The sequence below is a fragment of the Desmodus rotundus genome, chromosome 1 (genome assembly GCF_022682495.2).
Source record: "Desmodus rotundus isolate HL8 chromosome 1, HLdesRot8A.1, whole genome shotgun sequence".
Taxonomy (NCBI): Eukaryota; Metazoa; Chordata; class Mammalia; order Chiroptera; family Phyllostomidae; genus Desmodus; species Desmodus rotundus.
This window is the reverse complement of record NC_071387.1, coordinates 28,328,876-28,344,401: the sequence shown is the minus strand read 5'-3', so window position 1 is coordinate 28,344,401 and position 15,526 is coordinate 28,328,876. Positions and strand designations below refer to the sequence as shown.

Sequence of the window (15,526 nt, the reverse complement as noted above, 5' to 3'; positions counted from 1 at the left end):
CAGGGACTGGGGAGGTTAGTTTTATATAGGGAATTACGAAAAGGCTTCATTGGGCAGGTGACTCAGACCGTGAGGGACAAGTTAGAAGTTTTAAGGGAAGATGTGCAGAAAATATGCCCTTCCTCATCTAAGGACAGAGTGGTTGCTGTGAGGCCACTACCTGAACAAAGACTACATCTTCCAGTGTCCTTTGTACCCAGGGATGGCCACGTGACTACTGGTGAATGCGAGCAGGAGCTGATGGGATGTGAGCATTCAGGAGCAAGGCAGTAAGAAAAGGCTGTGCCTTCTTCACCATCCTTGTCCCCTTCTGCCAGCCAGAAGCAAAGACTCTGAAGCCCCTGGGAATGGCAGAGCCACAGATGAGAGGAGCTGGGCCCCTGAATCAATGTAAGAAACCACGTGCCAAGCAAGCAGCAGCCATACTGGACTTTATGTGAGATTAAGTGTCTAGTGTATTGGAGTTTGTTACAGCCACGAGCATCACCAACTACTGCAGCAGAGAAGGGAAGATGGGTGTTCCAGGCAGAGGGAACAACGTGGCTAAGGCACAGCGGTGTGACAGAGCGCGGTGTGTCTCAGGGAACGGCGAAGAGCTGAGGGTGGCTGGCGCGCTGGCCGCGCGGAGGCAGTACCGAGATTCAGAAAGCTTACGCTGGTGACCACAGGAAGGAGGATCATGTACAGGGATTATTTCCAGGGGCCCTGGTGTTGCTGGCACTGCTCTCAAAGGAAGAATGGAAGTTGTGAATGGTTTCCTGTAAAATTTGTCTCTCGCGTCCCTGTGGAGGAAATTGAAAACAGACACAGAAAGCCCTGTTAAATCTTTTAACCATTAATTCAATTGACACAGTGTTGTTAATGCTCAACTCACACTTGAAAAACCCATGGGCGTCTTGGGGGAAATGAATTACCTAATTGACAGAGTACCACATTTAATAAAAACACTCTGAGTCAGATTCTTCCCCAGCACCCACAATCCCAGCATGCCGAAGACTGGAGAGGGCCTGAGATACAGGAGGCCAATCCCTACGACGAGGGTGGACAGCAGAGCCCAGGAAGCAGGACTGACTTGCCCCAGGTCACACGGCACGGAAGGGAGGTCTCCTCCCCTGCTCTGCTCTGTGCCTCCTTCCAGCCCTCGGATTTCCAGGGATTTCAGTGGGAGCCAAACTTCTTGCTGCTACAGTGTGAGAGCTTGAACAGCTTTACGTGCCCTTGCCCAGAAGATGTCAGGTTCCTCTTCACAGTGATTCACTTCTCACCCCATCCCTGCAAGATCTCCCCCTCCTGTCCCCTTGCACACACACTTTGAGATAGAACAAGAGGGGGGATGTGAATGTTTCTTTAATCCCAGAGAACATCTGCACTGAATAACTGCCCAAGAGGCAGCAATACACAGAGGTTAAGACTAGAGACTGGAATCAAACAGCCTGAGTTCAAATCCTGTGTCTCCATTTACAAGCTGTGTGACCTTGAGCAAAGTGCTTTGTCTCTCTGGGCCTTGGTTTCTTCATTTATAAAATGGGGATAATAATAGTACCTCAAACAGTTGTTGCTGACATAGGACCCTGTGTTAGCAGCAGAAGGCCTACAGTCTCTGTCCTCAGAAGGCAGCAGTGTGGCTTAAACATGTATTTTTACAATTAACAAATAAATGTGACCAAAATGTGAAGTGCATTAAAAATGAATAATCTGGCAGATTGTTCTCTGCTAAGAATAAAAAGGAAAAAACGTCCATTGAATTGGACTTCAAACTCTCCCTTCTTTCATTTCATGAACTCCCCACATGCTGAGGGACCCCTCTGCAGGCTCCCAGGGCTGAAGTGGCCTCCCAGGCACCTGAGGGGGCAGCGAGAGTCCCCCTTCAGTTGGTTCTGGGGAAACGGCGTCAGGGTTCCATCAACACGAACCATGCGCTGCAGGGCAGAGGACAGAGAAGCGACTGTGGGGTCAGAGGACCGTGAGTCCCCATTCCACCACTCACTAGCGGGGGCATCCTAGGCATGACCCCCTGCTGCCGAGTATCCGTACCTGAAGATGGGAAAATGTCACATGCTGGGGCTGTGATGAGGTTCACCCCGAGATAATGAATGGGGTGACACTGTGCAAACTGCAGAGGGCAAAAACATAACCAGGAGGGGTGATAGCATTGTCGTTATTAAACACTACCTTGGCCTTAATTGCCTGAGAAATGAGGTCAGGGCAAGACAGGCTTCCAGCGGTCTCTGCCTCCTAACCTTAGGAGGGAGCCATGGATGATGAAAACCATAATCGCTCCTGCATCCACACTGACTCAAGACGATAATGATAATTGCCCTTTAAACACCCCTGAGCTTCAAAGGACCTGCCTGATAATTCTCAAAAGGAAAAGGCAAATGGCCATTAAAAGTGGAAAAAAGTGTTTAGTTTAATCTAGTAGTTAAAGAAATGCAAAATAAAACAAGGCACCTTTTTTTGGCCTATCAAATTAATTTAAAAATTTTTTTAAAAACAACATACCAAACTCTCATCCCCACAGCTGGTGGGGATGTTCATTGGCTCTTTCTGGAAAGTAATTCATGAAAAGGTAACGTGCAGCCTGACTAGACTCTTTGACCCTGCAGCCCCGCTTTTACACACCTATTCTGAGCAGGTGACAGAAGGCCTTATGCACAAAGTTGCCCACGGCAGTACTATTTAGAGAAGGTTTGGATGTCTACATATCCAGTAAGTAGGAATTAAAAATATAATTTCAGTATATCCGTACAAATGTATTATATTAAAAAGAGCTCTTAACGACATGGGTAAGTACATATATTTAATATCAAATGAAGAAAGTAGGATGTAAAATTATAGATCCAAATGAATCTCAGCCACGTAAAGAAAAACATGTGGCCCCAGCCCATGGGATTCAGTGGGTTAGAGCATTGTCCAGTAAACGGAAAGGTCGTGGGTTTGATTCCCAGTCAGGGCACACACCTAGGTTGCGGGTTTGGTCCCCAGCCAGGGTGCATATGAAAAGCAACCAGCTGACGTTTCTTACATGGATTTTGTCGCTTCTCTCTCTCCCTTCCCCTGTCTCTAAAATCAATAAGTATGTCCTTGGGAGAGGATTAAAGAGAAAAAACATTTAGCCCAAAACACTGCAAAATGATGTTCCCAAATGTGAACAGTATTGGCCTCTGGGTGGATGGACTGTGATTTCTTTAAAAAACACCTTTTTGTACAGTGCAAATTTAATAAAATGAAGATGCATGCTTTGATAATCACAAAATGTGGGAATGAAAAAGTAACCAATGTCTTAGGACCAACTGGAGGTGGAACCCAGGTCTTCGTTTCTGGGTACCACTCTCCAACACAAACGGTCCGAAACGAACACGCTAATCAGCAGACTCACGTACGTATCCCAACTTGAACACTAGAGGGGTTTGCCCAGAGTCGCATGGCTTGCGGCTGAGGGTCCACAGTGCTCTGATTTTTTGTTAAGGCTGGGCCAGTTTTTAGTTAATACTCATTTTTTTAAAATTTAGGCTAACAGGTTTAAAGTTTTTTTGACTGCGTAAGAAATATATTTTATATCACAACCCCATTACATGTAAATATATACAACTGAAACAAATTTTACCCTTCCTACCCACAAAGCATGTTGATAACGTCTACTCTAGTCTGTTCTTTAAAATGCCGCTTAGGAACCACTAAATTGGTTCCACAAGGCTCTGGCGTGCCATGGGCCGCAGCTGGAAAGAGACTGGTGGTCAAGAAGAGCTGGGCCTCCCTTCTCACATGTCCTGGTCTGGGTTGACAAATGTACACAGGACACCTGGGCCACAATGGGTACTCTCTCAGCCAAGGCTGGGTTGCAGAGGAACAAGTATGGGTGTTGGAAGGGGAAGCTCATGCCTTGTAGCAATCAAGAAATAGGCAGGAGCCCCTAAAGTTGGGATCAGGCAGGTCCAGCCGAGAAGAGCTGAGACCCAGGGCATCTGAGGGCTCCTGGGAGCCCCCCTTGGCCTGATGACCTCTTAGCTCTTTCTAAGAACCAGGATAGAGCTGCAATGGTAACCTGGGAGGGTGATGACAAACTTGCCTTTGGAATATTAAACTTCTCCCAATCACACCTTGGCACTATGATATATAGTCCTCATTTCCACAACTTTGTCTGGTTCTATTTGCCCTAGAATAAGAGGGCCTTTCTTTCTCCAACAATTAGTTCAGATCCACTCCTTCCCTGCACACCTGCCTCGGTGCAGAATCACTTGACTTTGCAGGGTGGGTGCTGCCTGTAGGAAGGATGTGGGTGGGATTCAGTGGTTCCCACGGCCTGGCTCGTCAGAAGTGCCTGGCTCTCTGTGCTGGAAGCTGGTCAACGGGGGCCCCCAAGGAAGACCACTGTTACGGACTGAATGTTTGGGCCCTCCCCAAAAATCCGCATGCAGAAACCCCACCTAGACGGGATGGTGTCTGGGAAGTAATTATGCTTCAATGAGGCCATGAGGGGCGGGCCCCCGAGACGGGATCCATGCCGCTATAGGAAGAGACAGGGGAGAGCGTGCTCTTCTCTGGTCTCTACCACGTTGAGGATACCCAACAAGGCAGCAGTCTGCAGCCAGCAGGGGAACCCACGCCAGAACTCGCCCTGCTGGCACCCTGATCTTGGACCTCCAGCCTCCACACTCAGAAATGGATTTCTGTTGTTTGCAAGCCACCAGTCTGTGGTGCTTTGTTAGGGAGCCCAAAGTGACTGAGATGACCACTAACAGCTGTCATTTCTGCATCTCTAGATGGACTCCTGTTTAGTATAGGATTCAGACTGTTACAGAAATAGAGCAGGGGGCTGATGAATTTGAGAGAAAGTGAATGAAAGGCTCCAGTCCACACAGACTTCAAGGAAGAGTGGACTTACAATGTCACATTGTCACTCTGATGGTGCCGGTGAAGCTCCTAAGATTTTCAAACCAGCCCTGTCTGTCCTCCTTATGTGACCATAGGCCAAGGAAGGCACGGCCCTGAGGGCAGAGGGCAGGTCTGGAAGCATCGGAGGTTACCATCCACCACGCCCAGGTCAGGCTCTGGGGGCACCCAGCTCCTCCCCTTCCTCCCAAGGCGCTTCCACCATCCTCATTGGCTCTACATCTGGAACTTTTTCTGTCCTTCTTCCTCCACTGGCTTAAGCGTGGCTTCCCCCACCCCCCACCCTCCCCTTGGCTCACATATCTGGCCTCTGAAGACCAGAGGAGGAGGGTCCTTAAACCCCTGGGCCACAGGGTGCCTGAGCCAAATGTATGCAAAGTGGCTTATGAATGATAAAGTGCTACCTGAATATTTATTTGCTGTTGGTGCTAGAAGTCTGTCCAGTAGTTCTGTGCGTACCTGGCACTATGTGGAAAGAACCAGTCATGCTCTCTGACGTAATGTCGTGCTGTGGAACAGAGCCTGAGGAATACAACCACAGAAGAGAAAGGAAAGAGGCAGAGATGTCCACGACAGTGGTATTTACAACGGCAAAATCCCAGGCGAGGTGGTATAGTTCAACAAATGGGGAGCTGTTAGGCCAAGTGGGAAAGAGCCCCAGATAGGCAGGTAGTACACATTGTTGTTGGAGGGAGGGACAGTAAACCCCGCCCTCACTGGGCGAGGAGCAGAGGGCAAAGGAGTGTGAGTAGCCCGATGTCCCTGAAACGTGACTCGACACCTGTTCGCAAAGTGGATGTGATGCTTTTCGCGTTTTTTTTGTTTGTTTGTTTGCTTGTTTGTGTTTTGCACATGTGTGGGAGGCATTGCTAATCTTTAGCTTTAAAGCTGATAAAATAGAAATTTAACATTAGACAAAAAGGCAGGATGCCAATAATACCAATGCTGACTGACGGGTCTCTGTGTGCCAGGGGATGTGCTTAGCGTTTTGTTCTGGAGGCAGTGCCATCGTCCCCACCCTCTAGATGGGAAAGCCCGGCTCAGGGAGGTGCCTGACCTGCCCGGGGAAACACAGGGAGCAGTGGGGGTGCTGCAAGTCAACCTGCCGGCCCACGTGACCCCAGGGCACACCTTTCCAGTGCCTCTGCTTCCCCTGTGCTCTGGAGGGCAACCCCAGCCCTGCGGGTGGGAACTACCGGAGGGAATCTTTTAGCTGAATCTAACCTTATGGGAAGAGAGATTTGGAAGAGGAACAGGCCACACTGGGAGGCAGCGAGAAGCATGCATGTGGGGCCAGCCTCTGCCAGATATGCCAGAGATAAAATTAGACCCCCGAAGGTCCTTTAAGCTCTGAGCTGTGTGAAACAGGGGGGGAAAAAAAAGAGAGAGATTGAGAACAATACCTTGCCTGCGTTCAGTTCAGAAATTGCTGCCAGAATCTGCTGCCTGGACCCATCTGTCTTAATACCCAGCTCCTTTAGGTCGCCGTCGGTGAGGGTGAGGAATGCCTCCATATCCACCTGGGGAGGAAGAAGGGGGATTCGCTACCATCTGCCTGGTGCCACATCTCTCCTTCCAGCTACAGCAGAAATATCATGATGATGAGCTATTAGTACTTATTAGCAGTGAAATTAGTTACAACCTACTCTTTCCAATTCCTGACTGAATGCTGAAAGTTTAGTTGAAAACATCAGTAAGAACTAACTCTCCTGAGCTCTAGCCGTGGGATTTTTCCAGGAGAGTGTACTGTGGAAAGAACCTGAAAAAGAAACAAGTGGGAAAAAAAAAGCCCCCGAGGCAGTGATCTGGGTAGCTACGGTCCAGTTCTGCAGGACTTGTAACAATGCTGGCTACTACACAGACGATGGAGGTGTTCGAGATACTCACCACGGTTCCCCCCCGGGGACGAGAGAGATGCAGACTGTGGAAAGACAGAGTGAGAAAATAAACAAGCAGAAGCAATGAGGAAAGAAGTGCTGCGGAGAACAAAGGTGGAGAAGAGCTCAGAATAAGGGCGTCCCAAAGCCATACAACCTCTGGTTTCCACCGGAGAAACCCTAACATTTCTGTCACCCCTGCCCGTGCCTCAGCTCCAGGAGATACAGCTTCCACCCCATCTTTCCTTCTCTTTTTTAACAGTCACTTTACTTTCCTGGGTTAAAAAAAATCTTGACCCAGCTTTGCGTCACTGAGACAGGGTCTGCTGTCTCAGCCAGTCCCAAGCTCTCTGTGCGATGCAGGCCTCTCCCTCCTCTCTGACAACCAGCTCCTCTGGGACTTGACCGCTCGCAAGGCGCTGAGCGGCTGAGCAAGAGAGTGGTGTGGTTTGGGCTGAAACCAGCTGGTCCCTGGCCCTGCAGGACACTCCCCTTCCTCACCATCCCAGACCTGTGGCGGGGAACCCACATCCTGTCCCCACAGCCAGCTCTTCGGAAGGCACGGAATACATCAAACAAAAGTAGACAGCCATCTGCAAACAGGAAAGGTTTTCTTGATGACGAGGAAATCACCGCTCCAATTTAAAACTCCAGAGAGGCAGGGTGGACAGACGGGTTAGGGCAGAAAAGCAAACCGAGGGAGAAAGCCACAGCACCCCAGTGTGTTTCCTGAAGCAAAACACAAACTCCTCAACTGCATCTCAAGCTTGTTGGGGGCAATGACTGGGTCTCGTGATTGCTACTGCACGCGCCACAGTTTCATGCAGTACTAAACCGGGCACCAGAATGTTCTAAACCGGGGACTACACCCTGGTGGCTCGTGGGCCGCAGAACGGGAAAACTTTTAACGGTGCACTGAGGTATCATTTGCCTACCACACAATTCTCCCATTTAAAGTGTGCAACTCAAAGACTTTTGGTGTGTAGCTGTGTAACTATCTCCACGCTCAATTTCAGAGCATTTTCATCCCTGTTAGAAATCCCTCCCTTCTCTCCCCCCACCCTGTATTCCCTGGCCACCCCTAATCTTCCCGTCTGTACTGTCTGCCTGTCCTGGACATTTCATGTAAACGGAACCATACAACACATAGCCTTTTGTGACCGGCTCCTTTCACTTGTCATCACGCTTTCAAGGTCCGTTCGTGTCGTGGCACGTGGCTGAGCTTCATTCCTTTTTGAGGACCGCGTTATATTCCATCGGATAGAGACAGCACATTCTATTTACCCACTCATCAACTAATGGGCATTTGGGTTGCTTCCACTTTTTGGCCACGATGAATAGACGCTGCTGTGGACACTCGTGTACAAGTTTTGTGTGGACCTACGTTTTCCTCTCTCGTGGGTGTAGACCTAGGGGTGGGCCTCCTGGGTTATACAGTAACTCTTATGTTTAATGTTTTGAGAAACTGCTAAACTGCAGAACAGCACTATTTCAAATCTGCGATTGTGACAGCTTTTAAGTAAATAGGAATTCTCTCAGATTAACACAGACTCTCCTCCAGACACTTAACTCAGCTTCACTGGGACCTGCACACCGGAGATCCCGTCGGTCGGTCCCCATGCACACGTGTGTGCAGGACAGACACACGCTCTGAGAGAGAGCAGTGCTCCATGTTACAAAATTCTGTTCAACGCAACAAGCCATAAGGGCCCCCGAATTTCACTGTCACGGGCTGAACTAAAGGTGCTGAACAGGAATTCTAGTCCCTCAGGGGTCACAGTGAAAACGACCAGTCTAGGCTGGCAGAATGAAAACAAGCAGAAGCCATAAGGAAAGACAACATTCAGACAATTTTTTAACCAACAAGGTTTAAATTGAAATTCAAAAAGAACATCCTTACCTCTTGCTCCTCAAAAATGGGCTGATATTTCTCAAGTGACAATTTCTTAAGGATTCCAGTCAGTTCATCTTCAAGAGGGAAAGATGTAAAAAAAAAAAAACAACAACACAACACCACTTTAGAATTTGATAAAATGTATAAAAAGAGTGATCTTCAAACTTTCATAAAGCACAGAAAGCAGATGTAAGCTGCACTCTTGGGTGTGGAGCTGGAGGCCTCATCGCCCTGCTTAGGGCAGGCCGTGGGCATCAGCCAAAGTGGGGCTGTGACGGGAGAAGACGGGGGTGTTCACGGCCAGGCCGAGTCTCCAACAGCTGCAACCACCAAGGTCTCGGAGTTCCAGCTGCTGGGACTGAAACTCTGCCCTCTGTCCGAGAACCGTTTGTAATTATGATGTATTGGCTGCTGGTCTCTGCACCTGGAGTCAATGCTAATGCCAGCGAATCCTCAGCTGGCCAGAGAAAGAACTTAGAACAGGCAGGTGGGCTTGAGCCCAGGCTCGGAGTTTGGATCACGTGTGCAGAGGCTGTGGGCTTCCAGAAGGAAGGTTGCATCTCAGTGGGGCAGAGGGGCAGGTGCCAGAGGAAAACGGAGTATTCTGGGTACCAAGATATTGGAGTAGGAAGAGTGAAGAAAGGAAGCAAGACCAGCATCTGAGGGTTTAGAAAAATATTTATTCACACATTCAGTAAGTATCTACCAGATTGGGCCTTAGGGACTCAATAGAGACCAAAATAGATGTTAGCAGGCTGACAGAGGAAGAACGGAGCCGCACGGGGGAGGTGACATGGGGCAGGAGGGTGCTTAACAGTGGCCACCAATGTGCCCACGATACGCTGGGAATGCCAGCTTGGAAAGGTTCCTGCAGGGAGGAGCTCAGTGCGGTGGGGAAGACACAACAAAGAGGTGACAGCCGATACACATGGCTCACCATCAGGCACCTATACGTGGATGACCACTTTGCTCTCTACAGCAGCCCCCAGAGGCAGACCTTATTACTGACCCGATTTACAGATGAGAAATTGAGGCACAGAAAGACTGGGTGCCGTATCTTGTGTGGGTCATACTGCTAGCCTACAGCACAGCAGGGATACAAACCCAAGGTGTAGCTACCAGGCCTGCACTCCACACCCCACTCGGCCACTTCTCCCACTGGTGATGAGTGAAGGGCACAAACGGGAACCTGGGACAGAGACCCAGGCAGAGGGACCAGAGAGGTCTTTGGAGAAGAGCTGCTACTGAGCGAGGATGTGTGAGATGAACTAAGTCCCAGCCCAGACATACCCCAGCACAGTTTCACGATGCCAAACCTTTGCTCGTGCTGCTTCCCCCGACACGCAGTCTCTCCCCACAGCGGTGTGCTGGTAAATGGTTAACAACGGCGTTTGGGGGGAGTGTACTCATGTATGCAGGTACTTAAGTTTACCACAGAGTTTACTGATACAAAGAATGTGTAGCACGCAATTTGCACGTAGTACCAAACCATACAAAACTCTTCATTTTAAATCCATACAGCGAATGTCTCCATTGCATCTCAGGCATCCCACGGAATTCTGTCACAGATTTTTGCCCTACTCTTGTACCGATGGCCAAGGAGGGTAGTTCCAACGCGAAGGCTGGCTGTTCCTTTTATGTGAACGTGGAAGATGAAATGAAACAATGAACGCGTATGTTCTAACTTCACGTGAGCAACTTCGCTGAATTAGATAATGGTTTTCAAATCCTGGGAGAACATTTTCTCAACTGTCTGTGCTGTTCACAATGTAACGGCATGGACATGACACTTTTAAGTTGAACCTGCATGATTAACTTTGTCTCTACCACTGTCCAGACTGCATCTAGATGATCCATAAAACAATAAACCAAGTCCTGACCGGTGGCATTTGCTGATTTCCACGGTGTAAAATACCCCATCACAGCGGACCAGTGTAATGCTCCTGAACGCAGAAGTGGACACAGACGCACAGGAGTGACCATGGTCATGTAATGTTTCCACCACACACACGAGACATGCAAATAATCTCAAGAGCATAGATATTGGTAAGTGCACTAAAAAAACAGCAAATAATTGTGTTTTAAATACCTCACACCTTTATACTTAATATAATTATACATTCACATAATTTGTTTTTGTTTTTCCTTTTTTGTGTTCTTTTATATACATTTTGTTGTTGTAATTTTATTTTCAAAGCTGTGTTTAATCACCAGCTCATACATTTAACGCACAGCTCCGGCCCACCACGGCCTCATCTCTTCCCAGCCTGGGGCCTGGCCCGAAGGCCTGCTCCCGGGAGGCCCGACACGGCACTCCGCGCTCTGCTGGCCACATCTTGTGTTAGTCATGTCATGTGATTCCTTTGAATGCATCTGGTGCCCCAGCCTGACCACGAGCTTTCCTACCACCCAGCACAGGTCATAGGAACCAGTGGCTGCCCCAGAAGCCTTCCTGTTACGAATGTGAGGCTGAGAAGGCAACTTCGTCACAGGCCTCACTGCTTCCAACAGGAACCCAGAGAGAGGGACGCAGGTGGAAAGACGGGCAGGGCATCGTGACTGGGGCCACACGTTTCCCACAAAAACAGAAAGAATATCTGCTCGAGGTTGGAGCGCAGCTGCTCTCCTGCGACAATCTAATGCCCTACAGGTCCTCCTCGCTTTTCATCCCACCTGGGGCTCTGCAAACCTTTTAAATAATGAATGAAAAGAGTAGGCATGGGCCATGCACACAGATATCCACCGTCTCAACTCTTTTCTGGAAAAAGATGAGGTACAAATACCTAAGTGAACCTTTAGGGGTTTCAACTCCTGAAAGCCCCGAGGTGGGAGAATTCACGAGAGGGGAACTTAAAAACTCCACAGGGAAAGCACAGCCAGGGAGGGATGGGGTTGCTAGTGAATCTCTGAAGCTCTCATAAATGATTGCACTGGGTATCACAAAGCAATAAAGCAGCCCCCAAATAAAGCCACTGCCAATGGCAGCACGCATTTATCAACTCAGGATTCCAACTTCTCCCACGCTGGGCAGAGCCTGCTCGGCGCTCCCTCCCAGCAGCTGCAGTGAGGTGCCCGCAAATGCACCAGAGAAGGCCACACGCACAGTGACATTCCCCTCCCCTCTCTGATTTATACTCCTAGACTTGCACCTGCCTGGGCCCCATCTCTCATGAAAGCTCCGCCCCCTCCTTCCCCCATCCCCACTCCCAGGGGCCACCAGAGGACAGTCTTAAAACGTGACCTTCTTCTTTTCATCTCCCTTCATCTTTCCTGGGGCCTCACTGCGAGGCCTCCGCTCCCACCCTGCCGTACTCGCCATCTCCCTTTCCTCAGCATCCCCTGGGAGAGGCTTGTCACTCACACACGCAGGTTCCAAAGTTCTCCAGGGGGGCAGCAGACATCTACAGCTTTTCTTGCCCCACATCCACCCTCCTCTTCCTCCTCTCTGGAAGAAGCACTTCAATTTCCCTCTGAGAAGCCACTTCCTCTCACTTCCAATCCATACCATGTGGGCAGGGCACACCCCAACCCTGGCTCCAAAGACAGACATGTGACCTGGGCCTGGCCAATCAGCACATTCCACCCCCATGGACACAGAGAGCGTCCAGGATGGGCAAACGACAGAAGTTGTTATAAATCAGCCATGGCAGGCCAATGACCTCTACCCCTGGGATTTTGCTGGACCTACTGAGCATTCAGCTCTCCTTCTGCTGGGGTTGCTAAGTTAGTAGGAAGAAGAAGTAAGCCTAACGTTGCTGGGGCACATGCCTGCCACCCCCCCGAGAAAGCCCACCTGAGATATGGACAGAAACACTCCCAAAGCACCTGGACAGACATGCCTGAAGCACAGCCTGGACATGTCCATTATATGAACCAACAAATGATCTTCCTTTTGCTTTTGTTTAAACCAGTTTCACTTCCGGCCAAGGAGGAGGCATAGGTAGATACACTTTGCTCCCTCACACAACCAAAAGCAGGAAAACAACAAATTTTAAGACAAAGAATAACTACAACTGCCAGAAAATCAAACTGTATGGAAGTCCAACAATCAAGGAGTTAGAGAAGAAACATTCATCCAGAGTGGTAGAAGGGGTAGAGACGGGCAGTTGGGGCAGAGAGGACTCTCGGCAAGGTGGCGGCTGGGGGACTGGGGCAGGCGGGGCAGTGGCTGGTGGAGCTGGCGGTCCCACATTTGTGTGCAGATAAATCGGGAGGAAAAACTGGGGAGTGAGACAGATGGCACAACCCAAGGTTCCAATGTGGGGAAATAAAGCCTCAAAATATCTAACTGGAAAAACCTGTGGGGGTAGCGACACCAGCAGGAGGAACTCCCAGCCTCACAGGAGTGTTTATTGGAGAGACCCACAGGGTCCTAGAACGTACACAAACCCACTCACCTGGGAATCAGCACCAAAAGGGCCCAATTTGCTTGTGGGTAGCTGGGGAAGTGACTGAAAACCGGCAGAGAGCGGAGCAAGTGTGTTCCCCCTTGGACCCCTCCCCCCACATACAGCATCACAATGCAGCGACATGGGTTGCCCAACCCTGGCAAATACCTAAGGCTCTGCCCCTTACAACCTAACAGGTGTGCCAAGACAAAGAAATATGGCCCAAATCTTTGAAAGAACAGATCAAAGCTCCAAAAATAGAACTAAGCAATGAAGAGATACCCAACCTATCAGATGCACAGTTCAAAACACTGGTAATCAGGATGCTCAGAGAAATGGTTGAGTATGGTCACAAAATAGAGGCAAAAGTGTAGGTTACGAAAAGTGAAATAAAGGAAAATATACAGGGAACCAACAATGACAGCAAGGAAACTGGGACTCAAATCAACAATTTGGAGCAGAAAGGAGAACTAAACATTCAACTAGAACAGAACGAAGAAACAAGAATTAAAAAAAAATGAGGAAAGGCTTAGGTACCTCCGAGACAACTTCAAATGTTCCAACGTACAAATTACAGGGCTGTCAGAAGGAGAAGAGGAAGAGCAAGAAATTGAAAACTTATTTGAACAAATAATGAAGGAGAAGTTCCCCAATCTGGCAAAGGAAATAGACTTCTAGGAAGTCCAGGAAGCTCAGAAAGTCCCAAAGAAGTTGGACCCAAGGAAGCACACACCAAGACACATCATAATTACATTACCCAAGATTAAAGATAAGGAGATAATCTTAAAACCACCAGCAAGAGAAAAGGAGACAGCTACCTACAAAGGAGTTCCCATAAGACTGTCAGCTGATTTCTCAAAAGAAACCTTGCAGGCAAGAAGGGGCTGGAAAGAAGTATTCCAAGTAATGAAAGGCAAGGACCTACATCCAAGATGACTCTATCCAGCAAAGTTATCATTTAGAATGGAAGGGCAGATCAAGTGCTTCCCAGATAAGGTCAAGTTAAAGGAGTTCATCATCACCAAGCCCTTATTATATGAAATGTTAAAGGGACTTATATAAGAAAAAGATGATCACCAAAACTATGAACAGTAAAATAACAACAAACTCACAACTATCAACAGCTGAACCTAAAAAAAAACAAAAACAAAAGCAAACTAAGCAAACAACTAGAACAGAAATGGAGATCGCATGGAGGGCTATATCAGTGGGGAGAGGGAACGGGGAGAACGGGGGAAAAGGCACAGGGAATAAGAAGCATAAATGGTCGGTACAAAATAGACGGGGGCAGGTAAAGAATAGTATGGGAAATGGAGAAGCCAAAGAACTTATACGTAGGACTCGTGGCCATGACCTAAGGTGGGGGAATGCTGGTGGGATAGGGGGGTACAGGGCAGAGGGGAATAAAGGGGAGAAAAAAATGGGACAACTGTAATAGCATAATCAATAAAATATATTTAAAAAAATAAACAAGTTTGAGTGGAGATTCCATCACTTGCAACCGAATGAATCCTGATTTACACAAGGTTCAGGAAAAGGCACCTAACTGCTGTTGGGGAAACATTTCCGCAGGTGTGTGTCTGTGGATATAAATGAAATTGGCCTACGTACGACAGCTTACCATATCTTAATCATAGTGAAGACAACCATACAAGGTCGCATCAGGGAAGCGGAGGGGCCGGTGCTGCTGTTTGATTGTAACAAATAAACCAGACCTAGGGTGGTTATAGCGATTAAAGGCACCTGCCAGGTGACCGTGGTGAAGAGGAAAGGGTGGGGTTTCACGACCTCAGGGGACTCACCCTCATCAGTGATGGTGCCACTGCTGGAGCCCCCACTGCTCTTGGACTGCCGGTGGGAGGAGGAAGAGGACACCGAGGACTCCGCTGCATGGCCTTTGGGTGAAGGGGAGGGCGTGAGGGTGGGGGACGTGCTTTTGGAGGTAGTGGAAGTTCCAGAGGGAGGCCTTTTGCTTGTCTCCAGTTTCTGCACAAAAGAATAAGACAAATACACAGCTAGCAGCTGGAAGATAGAAGTGATTAAAGCAGACGCCCCCAATAGGGAACCCTCAACAAGACATCTAACCAGGAGTATGAAATCTGTTTTAAAAACACACAAGCACACACATCCAAAGCAGAAACAGCTTTATCAGAACAGTTACAAGAGAATCCTCCCCTGGAGCCGAGCAGGGGGTGGGATGGAAAAAACAGCCCATGAAGTCAGGGAATGCAGGGACTAGTCCTGCCCCCACTAGCACTGCATCCTTGGCCAAGTCCCCTTACCTCTCGGTTAACCTGGCGTGGAGATGGAAGTGGGGATTACACACCAAGTCCCTTTCTGCTCTTGATGTTCCTTCACCCAAACCAGCTGCTTCCAACCTCTCACCCAAGGACATATTTCCCCTTGGTTTGTGTGTGTGTATGTGTCATTTAGTTAAAATTTTTTTTTATTTGGAAATACTCTGAGATTTACGG

The 15,526-nt window shown here is 48.7% G+C and overlaps 1 protein-coding gene across 1 annotated transcript in view; it reads right to left on the bottom strand.

Annotated features, from left to right (window-relative positions):
* Window positions 1–415: 415 nt before the first annotated feature.
* Window positions 416–15,526, bottom strand: part of ANKS6 (ankyrin repeat and sterile alpha motif domain containing 6) — a 46,392-nt gene continuing 31,281 nt past the window's right edge. The window contains exons 12-15 of the mRNA XM_024559965.3: window positions 14,855–15,038; window positions 8,671–8,738; window positions 6,297–6,413; window positions 416–782 (exon numbers count right to left, since the gene is read on the bottom strand). Of these exons, the coding sequence (XP_024415733.2) occupies window positions 678–782; window positions 6,297–6,413; window positions 8,671–8,738; window positions 14,855–15,038 (474 nt within the window). The 3' untranslated portion in view covers window positions 416–677. The remainder of the gene's footprint in view (window positions 783–6,296; window positions 6,414–8,670; window positions 8,739–14,854; window positions 15,039–15,526) is intronic.